Source organism: Aptenodytes patagonicus, chromosome 7 (genome assembly GCF_965638725.1).
Source record: "Aptenodytes patagonicus chromosome 7, bAptPat1.pri.cur, whole genome shotgun sequence".
Lineage (NCBI taxonomy): Eukaryota > Metazoa > Chordata > Aves > Sphenisciformes > Spheniscidae > Aptenodytes > Aptenodytes patagonicus.
In genome coordinates this window covers 15,894,718-15,911,172 of record NC_134955.1, presented here as the reverse complement: position 1 = coordinate 15,911,172, position 16,455 = coordinate 15,894,718, and the positions used below count along the sequence as shown (strand labels likewise).

General features: G+C 36.7%; 1 protein-coding gene across 3 annotated transcripts in view; it reads left to right on the top strand.

Moving 5' to 3' along the window:
* Nucleotides 1-16,455, top strand: part of PIK3C2A (phosphatidylinositol-4-phosphate 3-kinase catalytic subunit type 2 alpha) — a 54,318-nt gene that overhangs the window by 34,660 nt on the left and 3,203 nt on the right. For all 3 annotated transcript variants that reach the window (XM_076344084.1, XM_076344085.1, XM_076344083.1), the window contains exons 14-32: nt 1,257-1,365; nt 1,869-2,011; nt 2,657-2,845; nt 3,314-3,407; nt 3,675-3,769; nt 4,084-4,264; nt 4,861-4,965; nt 6,015-6,107; nt 6,439-6,568; nt 8,086-8,222; nt 8,906-9,075; nt 10,194-10,350; nt 10,772-10,881; nt 11,638-11,845; nt 14,260-14,384; nt 14,780-14,897; nt 14,994-15,075; nt 15,520-15,629; nt 15,866-15,991. In XM_076344084.1, coding sequence (XP_076200199.1) covers nt 1,257-1,365; nt 1,869-2,011; nt 2,657-2,845; nt 3,314-3,407; nt 3,675-3,769; nt 4,084-4,264; nt 4,861-4,965; nt 6,015-6,107; nt 6,439-6,568; nt 8,086-8,222; nt 8,906-9,075; nt 10,194-10,350; nt 10,772-10,881; nt 11,638-11,845; nt 14,260-14,384; nt 14,780-14,897; nt 14,994-15,075; nt 15,520-15,629; nt 15,866-15,991 — 2,482 coding nt within the window. The remainder of the gene's footprint in view (nt 1-1,256; nt 1,366-1,868; nt 2,012-2,656; nt 2,846-3,313; nt 3,408-3,674; nt 3,770-4,083; nt 4,265-4,860; nt 4,966-6,014; nt 6,108-6,438; nt 6,569-8,085; nt 8,223-8,905; nt 9,076-10,193; nt 10,351-10,771; nt 10,882-11,637; nt 11,846-14,259; nt 14,385-14,779; nt 14,898-14,993; nt 15,076-15,519; nt 15,630-15,865; nt 15,992-16,455) is intronic.

Sequence of the window (16,455 nt, the reverse complement as noted above, 5' to 3'; positions counted from 1 at the left end):
TAGAATGTGTTGCACCAGTGTTTGCTTGAATGGCCTGTATATGGCAGCTGTAAAGATGCTAGTGGTCTAATCCACTTGCAGTCTACATAAATTAAATCCAGACCTAGGTAATTAAAGATACTAGCCAAATATTCCAGTTACAGTTGAGAATAGCATCAACAGCAGGCAGGAGCTGAAACTTGTAGCTAACTAAAACGTAGGAAGAATAAAAGGTCATGTGTGTGCTTTGGAAGAATCCGTAGTCAAGTTAAAATCCCTTCAGATGAAGTGTGTGGAGTGCTGTAAGATATCTTCACTTGTGGATGAGACAGAAGGCTGTGGCAAGTATATTAAACTAGAGAATTACTAAAAAGAATGAGCTGTTCAGTTATGCTTTAGTGGCACGATTTAGTATTTTTTTTTATTGGCATCATAAGCTCCCAGTTAATCAATTTTTACGTATAAAGAACTGTTCTTTCTTTGAAACACACGTAAACCCTAAAACATCTTTCAAAATATACTAAAAGCTTGGCCTCCAAGAAGTCTTTTTGAGACTGTATTTTGATTTTTAAAGACTAATAGAAGTTTTCTGTGCCTAACAGTCAGCACTTAACCAATATATGAAGTATCCTCAGTTGTGCCTTAATATTGGGAATAAACTGGCAAATACAAACGTCATCTGATAAGTGCTTGCAGATCTAGTAACGTGGAAAGTCCAGGCAACTAGCAATGTCTATAATATTCATATGCCCATGGCTTTTTTTCTGAGAGGGTAAGAAGGTGCGTGTGTTCAGTTTATTCCTCAGAGGCAAAAGTGTTCCTTTTCTCCCTTAAGAAATAGGGAACGCTTGATTTAGCTGGGTTAGCTGTGTCAGCACTGAACTTTTTCCTCTGCCTTTTCTACCTGAAAGTTGTATGTAGTGTTTCAAAGGACTTAAAGTACAGAAGACATCCAGTGAAAGAAATAAATTCATATGACACTTGATGATCATAATTCCCTTTTTTAAGGTCCAAACTGTATTGGCTAGTACAGTTTGATTTCCTGTGTTCTTTTCTGAACATGAATATTGAAATACTCGTCATAGGATATTTTCTTATCTCTGCAATAGAAACACATACTCAGTTTGAACTATCCTCCTATACCACATTAATGCTTTGGAATTGTTTCCTTGTAGTGACCATTGGTCTTCTCCAGATAGTATTTTAGTAACTAATATCTTGTTGAAGTAAACAGACTGTGACACTAATACCTGTACGTGCTCTTTTTTTTTTCTCAGACTGTTAACTTGTGGGACAAAGCTCTTGCAACTCTGGACCTCATCACATCCGCATCATGCATCAGGGATGGCCAGTAGGAAAGGAAATATGGAAAGAATAGTATTGCAGGTTATATATAATTCTGACTTGATCTGACTATGTCTTGTTTGAATATTGTGACTTGTAACTCTTACGTGAGTGGTAGTAGATCAATTAATGTTTTGGGGAGAGTGCAAATATTGCGAAGTCATATTTGAAAGCCCATATAGAATAGCGATTACTAAGCATTAAGGGCAAAGAATGGAAAGCTGCTGTATGTGTATACAAGTCAATTATTAAATCACTATCTTGAAGTAAGAAATCGGAAATGCCTTGGTAATACATGCTATCAGTACCGGGAGAGAACATCTTTGAAAAGCAATCTATAGAAATGTATGCTGAGATGGGAGTTGTCTAGACCCAAAAAATAGCCATTCCAGTTTCTTTACAGAACATAAGCACCTCTCATTCTAAATTCAGAGCCCAAATTTCTCTAGGAAGAGAAGGCACCTTGTTAGGCATGGCTTAGCAGTCCCAAAACATGGTTGGTACTGTTCTTAAGAACTTGCATCATCTCTTTCTTTTTCTTTTAGATTGACTTCCCATCCCATGCTTTTGATATTGAATATAAAATTCCTCAAGCTGCAAAGACTACTGTGCGTCATTCCATAGAAACATTAGAAAAACCATTGAGAGAACGTCTCCTTGCCATTCTCTCAAAGGATAACACTATTGGGTATGTTCATCTCTTTCTAGCTATGGTCTCTTTGTATGCATCAGTTTGTGGCTAGGGTATGGAATGCTTATTTATTCTTAAATTTCTTTAATATGGTTCTAGTAAATTTTGAAGACCTGTGGACACTTAAACAAGAGTTTGACTTAAACTTGCAAAATAATGGTGCTGACGTAATGAATTTACTTGTGCTTTCCATGGCTAGTGTTGTCATTCTCCTGTTACAAGACTGCCACCCTTTTGGCTGCCTGTTATATATGCCTATTGCATATATAGAACTGCTTGGCAGTTCTTCAGTTACAGGGAGCAGTGGCAGTTTCAGCAGTGGCTGTTCATATGCTATGAAAGGTTCTCTGGCAGGCTTTCCCCCTCATCTGCACCAAACTAACATTAACATTTTGGTTTATTTCAGACTATACTAAAACTTATTTTTGTCCTGCCCAAGTTATAACTTTGAACAACTGCTTCCATAATGTTTGAGGCTTTATTTTGCTTCTCGTTTTGACTTTTGTGGAGGAAATAGCCATTTTAATTGCATTCCATTTTGTGTGTTAAATTATTTCTATGTATACAATGACCAATAGCATTGGGGTTATTCAGGTGATGGTCTGTGATGTGCGTTATAAATGGAAATGCTTTTGTCTGCAGGCTGTCAAAAGAAGATAAAGAATTTTTGTGGGAGAAGAGACATTATTGCCATAGTCATACTAGTAGCCTACCGAAAATATTGGTTAGTGCCCCTCAGTGGGACTGGGCAAGTCTTCCAGAAATATATTCATTACTTCAACAGTGGCCTCCTTTATCACCCTTAGCTGCACTGGAACTACTTGATTCAAAGTAAGAAAAACAATGTAAATAAGTTCTCTCTGTGTGTTGTGCATTAAATGACTTTTCAGTAAAAGATTCTGAATAGCATTCTTGTGGAAAATACTGCTGAATTTCTTGTAGCAAAAGCTAAATTTTCTTAAAATTTTGAAAAACGTGCTTACTTTATTCATGTAGGCTTAACCAAGTCATGTATTGAAAGAATAGCAATAGTGGTTAGGATTCTGAATCTGATTTGCGACAGGAGAGCAAGCTCTACAGCCAAGCTATCAAGACTGAAGTTTTGAGAGATTAGTATGCTTGTCCTAAACATGCACATGTGTTTACATCTTAGGTAATGAAGGGCCTCAAACCTGTACATCCTTTATTGACCTATTAAAGACTTCATATAGGTTCTTTTGTATCTAGCTGATATCAAAAAAGAAAAAAAGTCCTACATGAACAGAATAAACTTAATGTGGACTTGCGGTGACTTTCTAGGTTTGCTGATCAGGAAGTACGAAATACAGCTGTGAATTGGATAGAGATATTAAGTGATGATGAGTTAACAGATTTCCTTCCTCAATTTGTGCAGGTAAGACTTTCTGTCTACACTGAAGTTTGAATTTTTTTGCTCTTGAAAACCCAAAGGAATTGCTGATTACTAGTAGCAGAAGTGCAACTGCATGCCTCTATACTTAATAAGCTTAATGCATGGTATGGAAAACAATTTGAGTAAATAATTGCCCTGTGACTGTCCTATGGATTTGTGGTGATTCTGTCTGTGCATTAGTCATAAAAATGTCAGTCTTCACCTAGAATTAAATCCAGACCTGATTTATTTCATTTTCTTTGTATTTAGGCATTGAAGTATGAAACCTACCTTGACAGTGCTCTTGTCAAATTTCTTTTGGCTCGGGCACTGGGAAGCATTCGAATAGCACACTACCTATATTGGTAAGATGTTCTTTGTTCCATTGTTCACGTAATGTTTACTAAAGATTAATATTTCCAGAAAAAAATATTCTTTGTTAATATCATAGTTCATATGATATGTTGTGAATGGAGAGTATACAGAATGTAGATCCTGTTTCTCCCGTGAAAAAACAGACAGTGCCTGTACAAGGCACAAACTTACTGCCTTTTATATCCTGTGTATCAGTAACTTTGGATATATATAGTACTGATTCATTGAAGTATTTTAAGGTCTTAGTATTGCATCGTTTGCAGTATTTTCCTTAGGAAAATTTATCTTAAATCCTTTATTTCAGGCTTCTTAAGGATACACTGTATGATACAAAGTTTGGTGTAAGGTATGAGCAAATTCTTGGAGCTTTTCTTTCAGTCTGTGGAAAAAGGCTGAGGGAAGAGCTGGAGAAGCAGACCAGACTGGTGCAACTTCTTGGAATGGTAGCAGAAAGAGTAAAGCAAACAAGTGGATCTGCTCGGCAGGTGTGTATATATTTTTAATATTCTTTAGGAAGATTAGACTGAGTATGCCCTCAGAACAATCCACTCAATTGCCTTTTTAGTTTAAGTTCAATAAAATGTTATATATAATATATAGGAAGATCTATGAATCTATTGCTCTGCATTTTAACAAGTTAATGGCTTAATGAAGTTGATGTTTTTGTCAAATTTGTTGTCATCTGAAACATAAGATTGTGTGAGGTGATAGGGTAAGAAAGTAGGATGGTTTCTGTGCACAATAAACTGGAATTGGATTTAAACCTATCACTGCTGAAGAATGATCCTGTGATGCAAAAGAATGGGATATCCGTTTACATGCTAATAATATGAACTTACAGTTTGATAGAGTGGGATTCTATCATGTGGTTCAGTAAAAAAAAAAAACACCACTAACTTGTGATATTAGTGTTGTACTACTAGACTTATGTATTTTTTAATAGCTAGAACAGCAGTTACAACTTCTAGCATTCCTTTGACACTGAGGAGTTAAAACATTGGCTTCAGGATAACTTTGTCCAGAAGTTTTCTGTAGATGCTCCAGTTAGCAAAATGTCAGCTGAATTTTTTTTTGCCTGCAGGCTGCCTTGCAAAATGGTATGGAACGTGTGCAGTTATTTTTCTTGAAGAACAAATGCCGTTTGCCTCTCAATCCCAGTCTTGTGGCAAAAGAGCTAAATATTAAGGTACTGCCCATTCAGAGTTTCAAAACCTTTTTGTAAAAATTACATATAGGCAAAGTTTTTTACAAATAGAAAAAATCAATTGAGGTGCTTGAAAGCTTTTTACGCTGGCAGGGAGGGTTTTAGTTAAAGATGCTGATTGAACAACGCAGTGAAATTAGCTGAGCAAACATAAAATTTATATACAAATACCTCTGTAAAACCAATGAAGGTACTTGTGTTTAAAAAAAAAAAAGAATCTGCAATAACTTGTTATTTCTTCAGACCCTGTCTCTTGAGACCAGCAGTCCTGGTTATAGTAAAGCAGGGGACTATTCAAAGTGCTTGAAAAAGTCCTGTTTGCAGTAGTAATCAAAAGAGAAAATTGAGCCATGCTATAAAGCTCAAACAATGAGTAGATACTGTAAAATAGGTGAAAGTACCTGTTACTGGTTGTGTCCAAGAGATGCACTGAATCCAGGGAGGCAGACAGTAGCTTTATTTTATTGTGAAGGTCCAGCAAGTAATAATGTAGGAGAAGCAGGTAAATTATTTTTCCAGAACTCTGCAAGGTTTGACAGTGTCTGCTCAACCACGATCTTGATTCTATCATCATGCATGACTGAGAACCTAAAGGTCTGTGAACACTGGATTTAATCCTGTGTGGAGAGACAGTTCGTCTTGCTTTCCTTCTCTGCTGTAACTATTAAATCATGAATATGTACTTGAAAGCAGATAAATGAGAAAATACTGTGAAACGTGCAAATACACATTTTATAATATCTTCTAGGTTTCAGAAAAAGCTGCTGATAAAATATTTATCCATGTTTTATTCAGTCTTCCCTTCAAAATGTATAAAAACATCACTGCAGCACTATTGGCTTTTGTACAAGAATTCAACAAATGACAGCCAAAGGGCTCTTTATTCAAAGGAAGCACGTATTCACCACAATCGCAATGTTAAAAGTCTGAATAGACACATTGTGGGTCAAACCTGCTGTTGTCAGAATGTCTTGTTTTCTGGGCTAGCAGGAATAGTCCTTTTTGAGTATTAACACTAAATCTACTTGTAGGCATGTTCTTTCTTCAGCTCCAATGCAGTACCGCTGAAAGTTGCACTGATAAATGCAGACCCTCTGGGAGAAGAAATTAACGTGATGTTTAAGGTAGGCCTTACATGTATATTGGAGAAAAAAAGTTGAATGATAATCACTATTTCATTGGTATCAATTAACTTTAGCATAGACCAAAAAGTTTAGTTATTTTGTGAGTTTGTTCCTGTGTATGTAGAAACCAATGTCTGAACAGGTTGTAAAATGTGAAAGTAAGTCTACCACATGTGAAAGCTTAAATGTAGCCTATTTCTCTTTTTAAGTGCGTAGCTATGAGGAAGTAAGTAGCATAATGTATCACTTCCTAGAAATATAAAGCAATTAATCTGAAGTTTAGTTTTGCTGAAAGCATATTGTGTCTCTAACTTCTATTTTTCCATTTAAGGTTGGAGAAGATCTGAGACAAGATATGTTGGCTTTACAAATGATTAAGATTATGGATAAGATCTGGCTGCAGGAGGGACTGGACCTACGGATGGTTATCTTCAAGTGTCTTTCAACTGGAAAAGACCGAGGTGCAAAACCGGATGCTGCCTATAATCTTTGCTCCCCCACTTCAATTTCTTGTCACACTGATAGTGAAAAATTTCTGTGCAGAGGCAGGACCAAGAAACAGTGGAAGGCCAGAAGCCTTCCATGCAAGGAACTTCAGTGTTCCAGAGTATAGCAAGTTAAATTGTTCTGAATTTCCTGATGGCTGAGTTGCATTTAAATGTGTTTCTTCTCTTGAGTCCTGTTGTCAATGAACAGTGGTGCAAACAAGTAAATATTAATAATGATAAAAGCTAAGGTTTCTCTTGATGCCCTTACTGCTACACAAGAAAATAACGGTGCTATAGCAATCCTGATTCTGAAAGTTTAGTTACGGTGACGGAAAGTATTCAAGTCAAAACTGAAACTCTAAAGTATTTGGAATCTGCTGCAGTTGAGTCAGGAATTATCATTCATGTACTGAAACATGCAAAAAGAAGAAAACTTTAACACACACACACTATCCCCCAGAATTAGTGTCATATGCTGGTAAAAGTTCCTTGCGAATATGAGGCTCTTCTAGGTTTGAAACTAGGTCACAGAACTCTGAGTTTGAGTGTAAATACCGCCCTGCACTTTGAACATGCTTTTTGCTGGTTTTCACTAATTCTCTAGAGCTAGCCAATAGGAACCACAAGATCTTTAAGAGGATAAACAATAACTTAAATATTTCTTTAGTCAGATGCTAGAACAGCATGATGAAAACTCTTAAATACATGAAAAGTTGGAAATCTAGGTTGGCAAAACTAAGCAAAAAGCTTCTATTTATGCAAGACTTGCTTTATAGGGAAACAGATGGCTTTTCTTCCTATTTTGAATGATGACTTGATTGCATAGTATGTTGCATATTTTTTTTTGTTGCTGCTAATATTAGTATTCCTAAAGTACTTGAAGGACTAAAGTGAAAAAGAAAAATGGATGTAAACTACAGATTTGCCTTTAGTGGCTCTTGCCAAGATAGAAGTAAAATTCTGTTAATCAAATAAATGTTTTCCTTTTATAACTTAGCTATACAAATATTTTTAGTAAATGGTATCTCCAAAATAAGGCCACATATAAAGCCTACTGCCTTATTTCTGGAGCAACAGTCTAGTCTGTTTCAGTGCTTGACAGCAGTTAAAGTTACTAGATTACTTAAGTGTCAGTGTATGAGAAATGTCAGTATCAAACTATTTTGCAGTTCTTGCTTATAGACCAATACTAGTTTATGTAGTAGAAAGTAATTATTCAAAGTGTAACTTATACATGCATTCTAGCAACTGTAACTAATTGTAGTAAAGTAAGCCTAACTTGGATTGCTACATGTGTTTTGTGGTATGCTTTGTAATATAGTCTGCAGAAGTGCTTAGTAGACCAGCGGCACTATTTTTACACCTAACTGGGTTTTGAAAGAAGGTAGTCTGAGACTATAAAATTCATCGTTGTCAAGTTTCTACTGAATAATGAAAATGCAGTATAACTTAAGGAGATTGTTAAATACTTTGTTGTATTTTATATAAAGGCATGGTAGAGCTTGTTCCTGCTTCAGATACACTTAGGAAAATTCAAGTGGAATATGGAGTAACAGGTTCTTTTAAAGACAAGCCTCTGGCAGAATGGTTGCGAAAGTATAATCCTACAGAGGAGGAGTATGAAAAGGTAACTCTCTTCAGCATTGTTCTTTTTTGAAGATCTCTTAAAAGGGATAAATACCATCTTAGGAAAGAATTAAATTCTTATTCCAGATCTTCCAATTGAAATTTTTGTTTTATATCTTTAGGAAACTTATTTTTTTCCTATACTTGAAAAAGGCCAAATGAAAATCCCTTATAACTAAAAAGGAGTCAGATGGATTCTCAGGATTCACATCAGGAGTTTTTATTGGATATGGAAAAAAAGTACTTCAAATTTAAGATAGGGAGGAATGGTGGCTGCTCTTAATTGTGGTTTAGGAGCAGTGGCCTCTTCTCATACAAGCACATGGGATTCAAAAAATAAAATGTTTTCTTTTGGCTACAACGCTGTTACAATACACTGGAAAAATAGGTCTTGTACCCTCTTCTTTTCTCTGCTAACATTTATTTCTTTTTATGATTTGTCTTCAAATCCTCTTTTCTTTCATTTACTTAAACAAAACAAACATTTTTGCTGGAAAGTGTAATAGCTTTGCAAAAATCTTTAGATATCTGCTTGAGGAACACTATTTTGGGGAAAAAAAGCAAATTTTAGGGCCTGTCTTGTCTGGCTTGGATTTTACCCTTGTCAAAATTGGCTGTTGAATACATGAATGCTGTTTTCCCACGGATATTTGATCTCAATTCACTCTGTTCTCTCCCTCCCAGGCTTCAGAAAACTTCATTTACTCTTGTGCAGGATGCTGTGTAGCTACTTATGTATTGGGAATTTGTGACCGCCACAATGATAACATAATGCTCCGAAACACAGGACATATGTTTCACATTGACTTTGGAAAATTTTTGGGTCATGCGCAAATGTTTGGTAGCTTTAAAAGGTATTTTCTGTGGCTAAGCGATGTAGAGAACGAAGTGATTTTTAGTGTATCTTTATAAGCATTATAATTCTAAGCATTAACTTTTAAATTCCTGTTATCTGCTGTTCTCATTATGAAGCCAATGTCTTCCAATTTAACCACAGTTTCCAGAATACATTCAAACTTAGCTATATAGAATTAATTTTGGAAAGGCTCCAGCTTCCTATTTCCTTATTCTGATCTCTGGAACTGTTTTAAGTCAAAGCACATAGGCATAGCTTTCAAATAAAATTACTGTTCTAGCTACTGGTAGATTGAAATAAGGAATTTGGTCTCCTAAATGTCATTTAACTTCAGTGCTTCCAAACTGCATTCATTCCTTAAGAACTTTGTGCTATACACACTTGGCAAATCTCGATGGGAATTTCTTTACAATAGTTATGAAAGCCAAGTATTCTGGTACAGGAAAAAATTACTCTAACTTTTTATTGATATTTGGGAGCCTTACATCTAACACAAATCTTGGTGTCATACTTTTCCAGGAATATTGGATAAAACTGTAGTGTAGTTTCACCTTTTTAGCTATATTCATGCAATTATGTATTGCATGCTTGTTAGGTAAACTTTATCAATGAATGAGAAATTGAGTGCCAAAACCTTTACGTCATCTGAATATCTGAATGTGAAACAAATGAGAACAGACTCTGGCTTATAAAAACAGTAGTGAATGTCAACATTATAGAAAAGAATGAACAGCAAGTTTGTATTTACTACTCCTCTGTGTAGGGGAAGATAATCTATATCCAGGATAGAGGAGTTATGTTTTAGTCAGGTGATAATATAGTCATTACACTTGTTTTAATGTGTTATGGCTTCCAGCAATGAGGGATGGAAGGCATTCTAAGGTAACCTGGCCTCCAGGTGTTGCTCCAGGAGATCTGCTGTAGGTCCAGTACCATGTGAATGTGCTGCGAATCTGAGATAGCACTAAGCAGCTGAACCCAACCTAAAAAAGTAAAATGGCATTAATGGATTATTTAATATCATTACCTTGGGGTGGGGATGGAGGGGAGGAGGAAGCACATGACGAAGTAAGTAGACCTTATAACTGACTTATAAATTCTGTGCTTTTTGAACAGGGATCGAGCTCCTTTTGTGCTAACATCGGATATGGCTTATGTCATTAACGGTGGTGAAAAACCCACTATTCGCTTTCAGTTGTTTGTGGATCTCTGTTGTCAAGCTTACAATTTGATAAGAAAACACGCAAACCTCTTTCTTAACCTGCTTTCATTGGTAATCACTTTATTGAATTCAGTTGAAACTTGATAGATCTCTCATGTTGGATTATATTAAATGCTATGCTTTTTATGCTGCAGAAACTCTTAATGCATGCTTTTAAAAGCCAGAAACATCAGAAGTACTTTTTAGGAAGGTTGTATTTGGATTTTTCTTTTAAGCTTTTTTTACTACTACCTGTTTCCTGAGAATTTAAAACTAAGAAGATACCATAAATCACACTGTAAAGTGTTTTAATTGTTTTTAACTCAGCAGAAATGGTGAAGGGAATAACTGCTGATTCTAAGTAATTGTTGGCTATCGCTGTTAGCATTTAGCAAGTTAGTGCAGCTTCAAATGAATTTGATGGTCTAAGTTTTAATCATTTCAATGTAAAATTATGCTGGTTTTATTGCATTAAAACTGTAAATTCCTGCAGATGCTTTCTTCTGGGTTACCAGAACTAAGTGGGGTTCAGGACTTGAAGTATGTTCAGGATGCTCTCCAGCCCCAAACGACAGATGCAGAAGCTACCATTTTCTTTACAAGGTACTGGCTAAATGAAAACTAAAATACCTACCAGCATCATGCTCTCAATGGAAGCTTTCTACTATGAAAAAATGTACTAAGGATGTACACAAACATGTCTGCTGAAGTTGAATAAGTTACACTGCACAATCATAAAATACCGGTTAGCCAGTGAACTACATAAATAAGATCAGTTTCATGTAAGATTAATGCTTGTGCTAAAATACTTTGCCTTTAAGAGTAACCTTGTGCAAAAACTTGTTTGAAATACTGAGAGCAGATAACTCTGTTTGGCTGTTTGAGACTTGCATTTTGCATGCATCTTAAATTGCTTAATAGCAGTGTATATGATGGGAACCTTGTAATACATGTAAAGAAGTTCTCTCTTTCAAGAAGTGCTTTTGCACACTGGGGAGGAAGGGATGATGCTCCAGTGTAGCAGGTAGGTGGGTGTGTATATGGTGTAACTGAGTTGTTGCTATGTGTTACAAAATGTGTTATTGAATATATGGGGGAAACTGCAGTAGTATGCATGTAACTTTTTTTACCAACTCTGGGAAGACTTCGCTTCTTGGACAACAACCTATTCCAACGTTTGAATACTGAATCTTCTATTAAATGCTGATATGATGCTATTTATGTAGCCCATTGATCACTTTTACTGACAGAGAAACAGTTTTTAAACTAAGAAATTGGTTTTTAAGTCTGAATCATTGACAGAACTACTTCTGTGTGTTCTGACGTGTGCTCTGGTATTTGACATTTTTTCTTTTCTAGGTTGATTGAATCCAGTCTGGGAAGTGTTGCCACGAAGTTTAACTTCTTCATTCACAATTTGGCTCAGCTGCGTTTCTCAGGTCTACCTTCTAATGATGAACCCATCCTCTCATTTTCTGCTAAAACTTATTCTCTTAAACAAGATGGCCGAATCAAACAAGTGTCTGTGTTTACATATCAGAAGAGATATAACCCAGATAAACATTATGTAAGTATGTAGAATCTGTTTCCACTCAGTAAAGATACTGTGCATCTTCTTCCAACAGGATACATTTTCCTTCTTGCCATAAGTTCAGTACTTAATCACAGAGAATTAGTCCAGGGGAAGCGTGCCTTGTTTAGCCTTAAGTAGCTAGCTTTGAGGTAGACAACTAGGTTCCCTTTATTGACAGAGATTTAGTAAATACAGCTATAGATACTTACTTGTTCAGTTGGGCACTAGTGTCAGATTTAGAGCTGTAGAGTTTTCCATAGTCTGACCACATTGACTATAATGGGAGCCTAAAACCCACACCGATGTTGACACCCAAAACTAAACCCCACTGTGGATGACTTGAAAGTAAAAACAAAATCCATAATTGAAATCTAGATGGGAATGGGCCTGCTTGCTTGCGTCCTGGAGAACAGAGTTGTATTGGCTCTGGCTGGGATGGAGTTACCTTTCTTCATAGCAGCCCACACAGTGCTGTGTTTTAGATGTTTAACTAAAACTGTTGATAACACACCATTGGTTTGGTTGTTGCTGAACAGTGCTTGTGCCAGTGTCAATGCTTTTTCTTCCACTTTGCCCCTGCCCCCCCTGCAGTGAGTAGGCTGTGGGTGGTCAAGAAGTTGGGAAGGGACACAGCAGGGACAGCTGACCCAAACTGGCCAAAGAGATACACCATAGCATATAATGTCAGGTTCAGCAATAAAAACTGGGGGTAGAGGAAGAAAGCGGGGGGCGGGAGGATGTTGTCTTCCAAGGTGGCTGTTGCCTGGGGACTGGCTGGGCGTGGGTTTGCTTGTGGGAGGTGGTGAGAGATTGTCTTTGCATCACCTCCCCTCCCAAGGACTGTTTTTATCTCGGCCCATGGGTCTTCTCGCTTTTGCTCCTATTCTCTCCCCTGTCCCATTGGTGAGGAGGTGGCAGTGAGCAAGCAGCTGTGTAGGTGGTTGGTTTACCCTGGCCAGCAGCTAACCACGGGAGTGCTAGAGTAGGGATTGGTATTTTTAGCATCCAATAATATTCTTCAAAATGAAGACACTTCTTAAAGGTTCTAGAAGGAAGCAGAAAGGACAGAAGTAGTGTTGGTGGAGATGATTTAAAAAAATGGGGATTTGAGTCATATTTATGTGCTTATGTAGCCACCTTCTGTAAAATGGCTCCTTCCTGAATAGGAGTCATTAAGTCAAACACCTTCTGGTTTTGTTCTGACCTTCCATTAAAATTGTATTTGCTCCTCCTAAGTGAAAGCATCGTTTCCTGTATTAATGCAGCTACACTCCTAGTCAGTCTTACTAGAGGCAGCAAGCATTACAATTTGCCCTCAAGATTTTGACAGACCTGGGTTACACTTTAAGACTTGTCTTAATATTCATATTCCTATGCAGATATGCAACCACCTTCAATTTACTTTTTTTTTTACTTCTTCTCTACTGCTGTTTGTTGGCCTAGAATAGTCAGCTCAAGTTACATTTTCCTCAAGTTGTTTAAAAAGTGAGCTATATTGATGTATGTAAATGTACATCTCTGAGTTGTATTTGTTGTAAATGTCTTAATCTGGTAAGACACCAGCTAGGGAAGGTAGAACAAAGCTGAATAATGCTAGAAGCGAAGAGCTTTGTACTGAATCACTATATCATACATGTATTTGAGCACTCCTAGTCTAAGCCAAAACAGCCTCCTACCTTCCAGGAAACTGCTAAGATGATATAGTCTCCTTCTGTCTAGATTTTTAAAACTCTTCCCAGTTGCACATTTTTTAAATATACATGTGCCCATAAAATGAGTCCACTGAATTGAATTTTCTGTGCAGTTTCTCAACCTTCATTTCCCTTTCATAAAGATGTGAATAATTGCATCCTGGGACTGTACCCCCAGTACTTCTAAAAATTCCTTTTGTATAATGCAGTACACTTGCATCTGCCCACCAAATTATCACTTGAAAAGTGGAATCCTTTAGAATCTTGAGAGACTTAGATTGAGGGGGGGGAAAAAAAAAAATTAGGCATTAGTGTCCTCCATAGTCTGTACCTGAAAAGCTTTGTGGTAGTTCTGGCCCCACAGATACATGTCTAGGTGCAATCTTGCACTGATGTGTTGAAATTTTGTACACCTGCTATATGGTATGAGCTTACAATGAGGCTTAAAAGGGAGAATGTGACAGCTTAGCCTTAACTACCTTTGTCCCACTGTCAGATGTGGATCTACGTTATGGGAAGATCATGTGATGTTACTTTGCATTACAGTACGGGTATTTATAATTCCAACTCTACTATAAAATGCAAATGCTGTTACTGGGATATGTATGCAGGAGAAGGATTACCATAGCAGAAAGAGTTAATTGTTAAGAAAATTATATTAAGTCAGTTCTATAATATTGTTACTACTTTTATCTTTGTGTTTTGTGTTTTGGGCAGATCTATGTAGTGAGAGTTTTGAGAGAAGGGCAAGCTGAGCCAACATTTGTCTTCCGAACATTTGATGAGTTCCAGGAGCTCCACAACAAACTAGGCATTCTCTTTCCTCTTTGGAAGTTACCAGGGTATGTTCCTAACTCACCCATCACTATTATAATGGAAGCAAAAAACCTGTTCCCAGCTGGGTGGAGGAAGAAATAGCTTGAAATGGAGACAAAACTGCTGAGGGGCAAACTAGACCTCAAAGTTGGCAATTAAGGGAGAAAACTGTTGTCTCAAAGTTTTAAGGAGGAGGGCCGGAGGAGCAACTCGGTGTCTTTAGTCTGTGTCTCATATCACTTATATTGCCTGTGAATGTTTCCTTGCCTTTCTATAATGTTGTTACCTATTAGTGTGCTGTGTTTCCGCTCATGATTGACATAAAAAAAGGATGTACTTCAGGATGGAAATAATAATGAAATCTAACTGTACTTACTTCAGAGAAATTAACTGAAAACTCTATCTTGTTGTTCCCTTGTAGCTTTCCTAATAAGATGGTTCTGGGAAGAACACACATAAAAGATGTAGCAGCTAAAAGAAAAGTGGAGCTCAACAGCTACATACAGAGTCTGATGAACAGTTCTTCAGAGGTGGCAGAAGTGAGTTCAAATAACTTAAGCAAATCCAATGCAAGTTTTCAGATTTTGGTGCTTGTTAACACTTAAACTAATATGTAATGTTTCTTCCAAATTTAGTGTGATCTTGTTTATACTTTTTTCCATCCATTACTTCGTGATGACAAAGTGGAAGGAATAGATGGAATAGCCAGACCTACAGGTACGTAATGTTTTTGGGGGTGTTTATAAATTGGATGACTATAGTATGACACCTTTACAATGTGATTTTTTAACATCTTTTTTAATTAACTGTAGTTTTCCCTCATTGAAAACTTTGCATCACTGTCCTTCCAAATGTGCCTGCTTACAGTTTCAAGGAAATAAAAAACATACCAAAAATTGCAACAGTATGTGATCACTTGGGCTTGCTTATAGTTTGACTAAATAATTCAAGTTTTTACTCCAAACCTCCAAGTTGGTTCTTATAAGAGAATGCAAAAATCTTTAAAACCTATGGCCTTGCCCTCTTATTAGAGAACTAGAAATAAAATCAGGAACTGAACTTGCTTGGTCTAAGGCTTGTATTTTTCCCCCATATGTAATTAGTGTAGTAGTGATGAAAATGTACAAATATACAATTATTTCCTCTGTAATATTTTTTCAGATGCAAGTCCATCAAGTCCTAACTCAGGCAAAGTGGGAGGAGAAGTGAAGCTATCCATATCATATAGAAATAGCACTCTATTTATCATGGTGATGCACATTAAAGACCTGGTAGGTAGAGATACTGAGCTCACTGCTGAAAACTGTTTCCATTTTGTCAATTACCTTCTTGACTTGGGTTGATGCAGGCATGGTGGAACTCTCTCTCTCTTCCTCCAAACTTTCCAACTGCCAACTTAAGTGCTGCTTTTGGTTAGCTTGATTGCAAAGTCTAGATACTTGAAAATAAATACTCAAATAGGTGTGCACTAACTAGTTTTCTAACTTGTCTTGGTTTTGGATTGTAGGTTACAGAAGATGGTGCAGATCCAAATCCCTATGTAAAAACATACTTACTTCCAGATACGCACAAAACATCCAAACGCAAAACCAAAATCTCCCGGAAGACAAGAAATCCAACTTTCAATGAAATGGCAAGTTAAAATTTATCTAGTAACTCCATATGATTTGCTATTGTCTCTTTTTATAAGCAGTAATTAAAATATTGTCTAAAAAAAATCTGCAAAGATACATAAATGGAAAAGGAACTTGTTTGAAAAACTCTGTGCCCTTTTAAAAAAAAAAAAATCAAAAACAAACCCAAAGCATCTGAGTAGGTAAATGTACTATTACAAGTAAGCAGAAATTTCTCAGGCTGACTCTGAGGAGTGATGGGGAGAAGGAAAGGAATCTTAAAACTAAAGATCCCCCTGCCCTGGATTCACTGATTCATAATGTGGAGAAGAATGAATTCAGAAGTCTTGGCATGTAAACAGGACTTATATCTAAAAACACTGGTCCTTTTAAACACTTAACACTGGGAGCACAAAATAAAATACGGATGTACTTCAGCCCATCCTCTGAGAAACAGACATACTGAATGGTCATAATGTGCAGT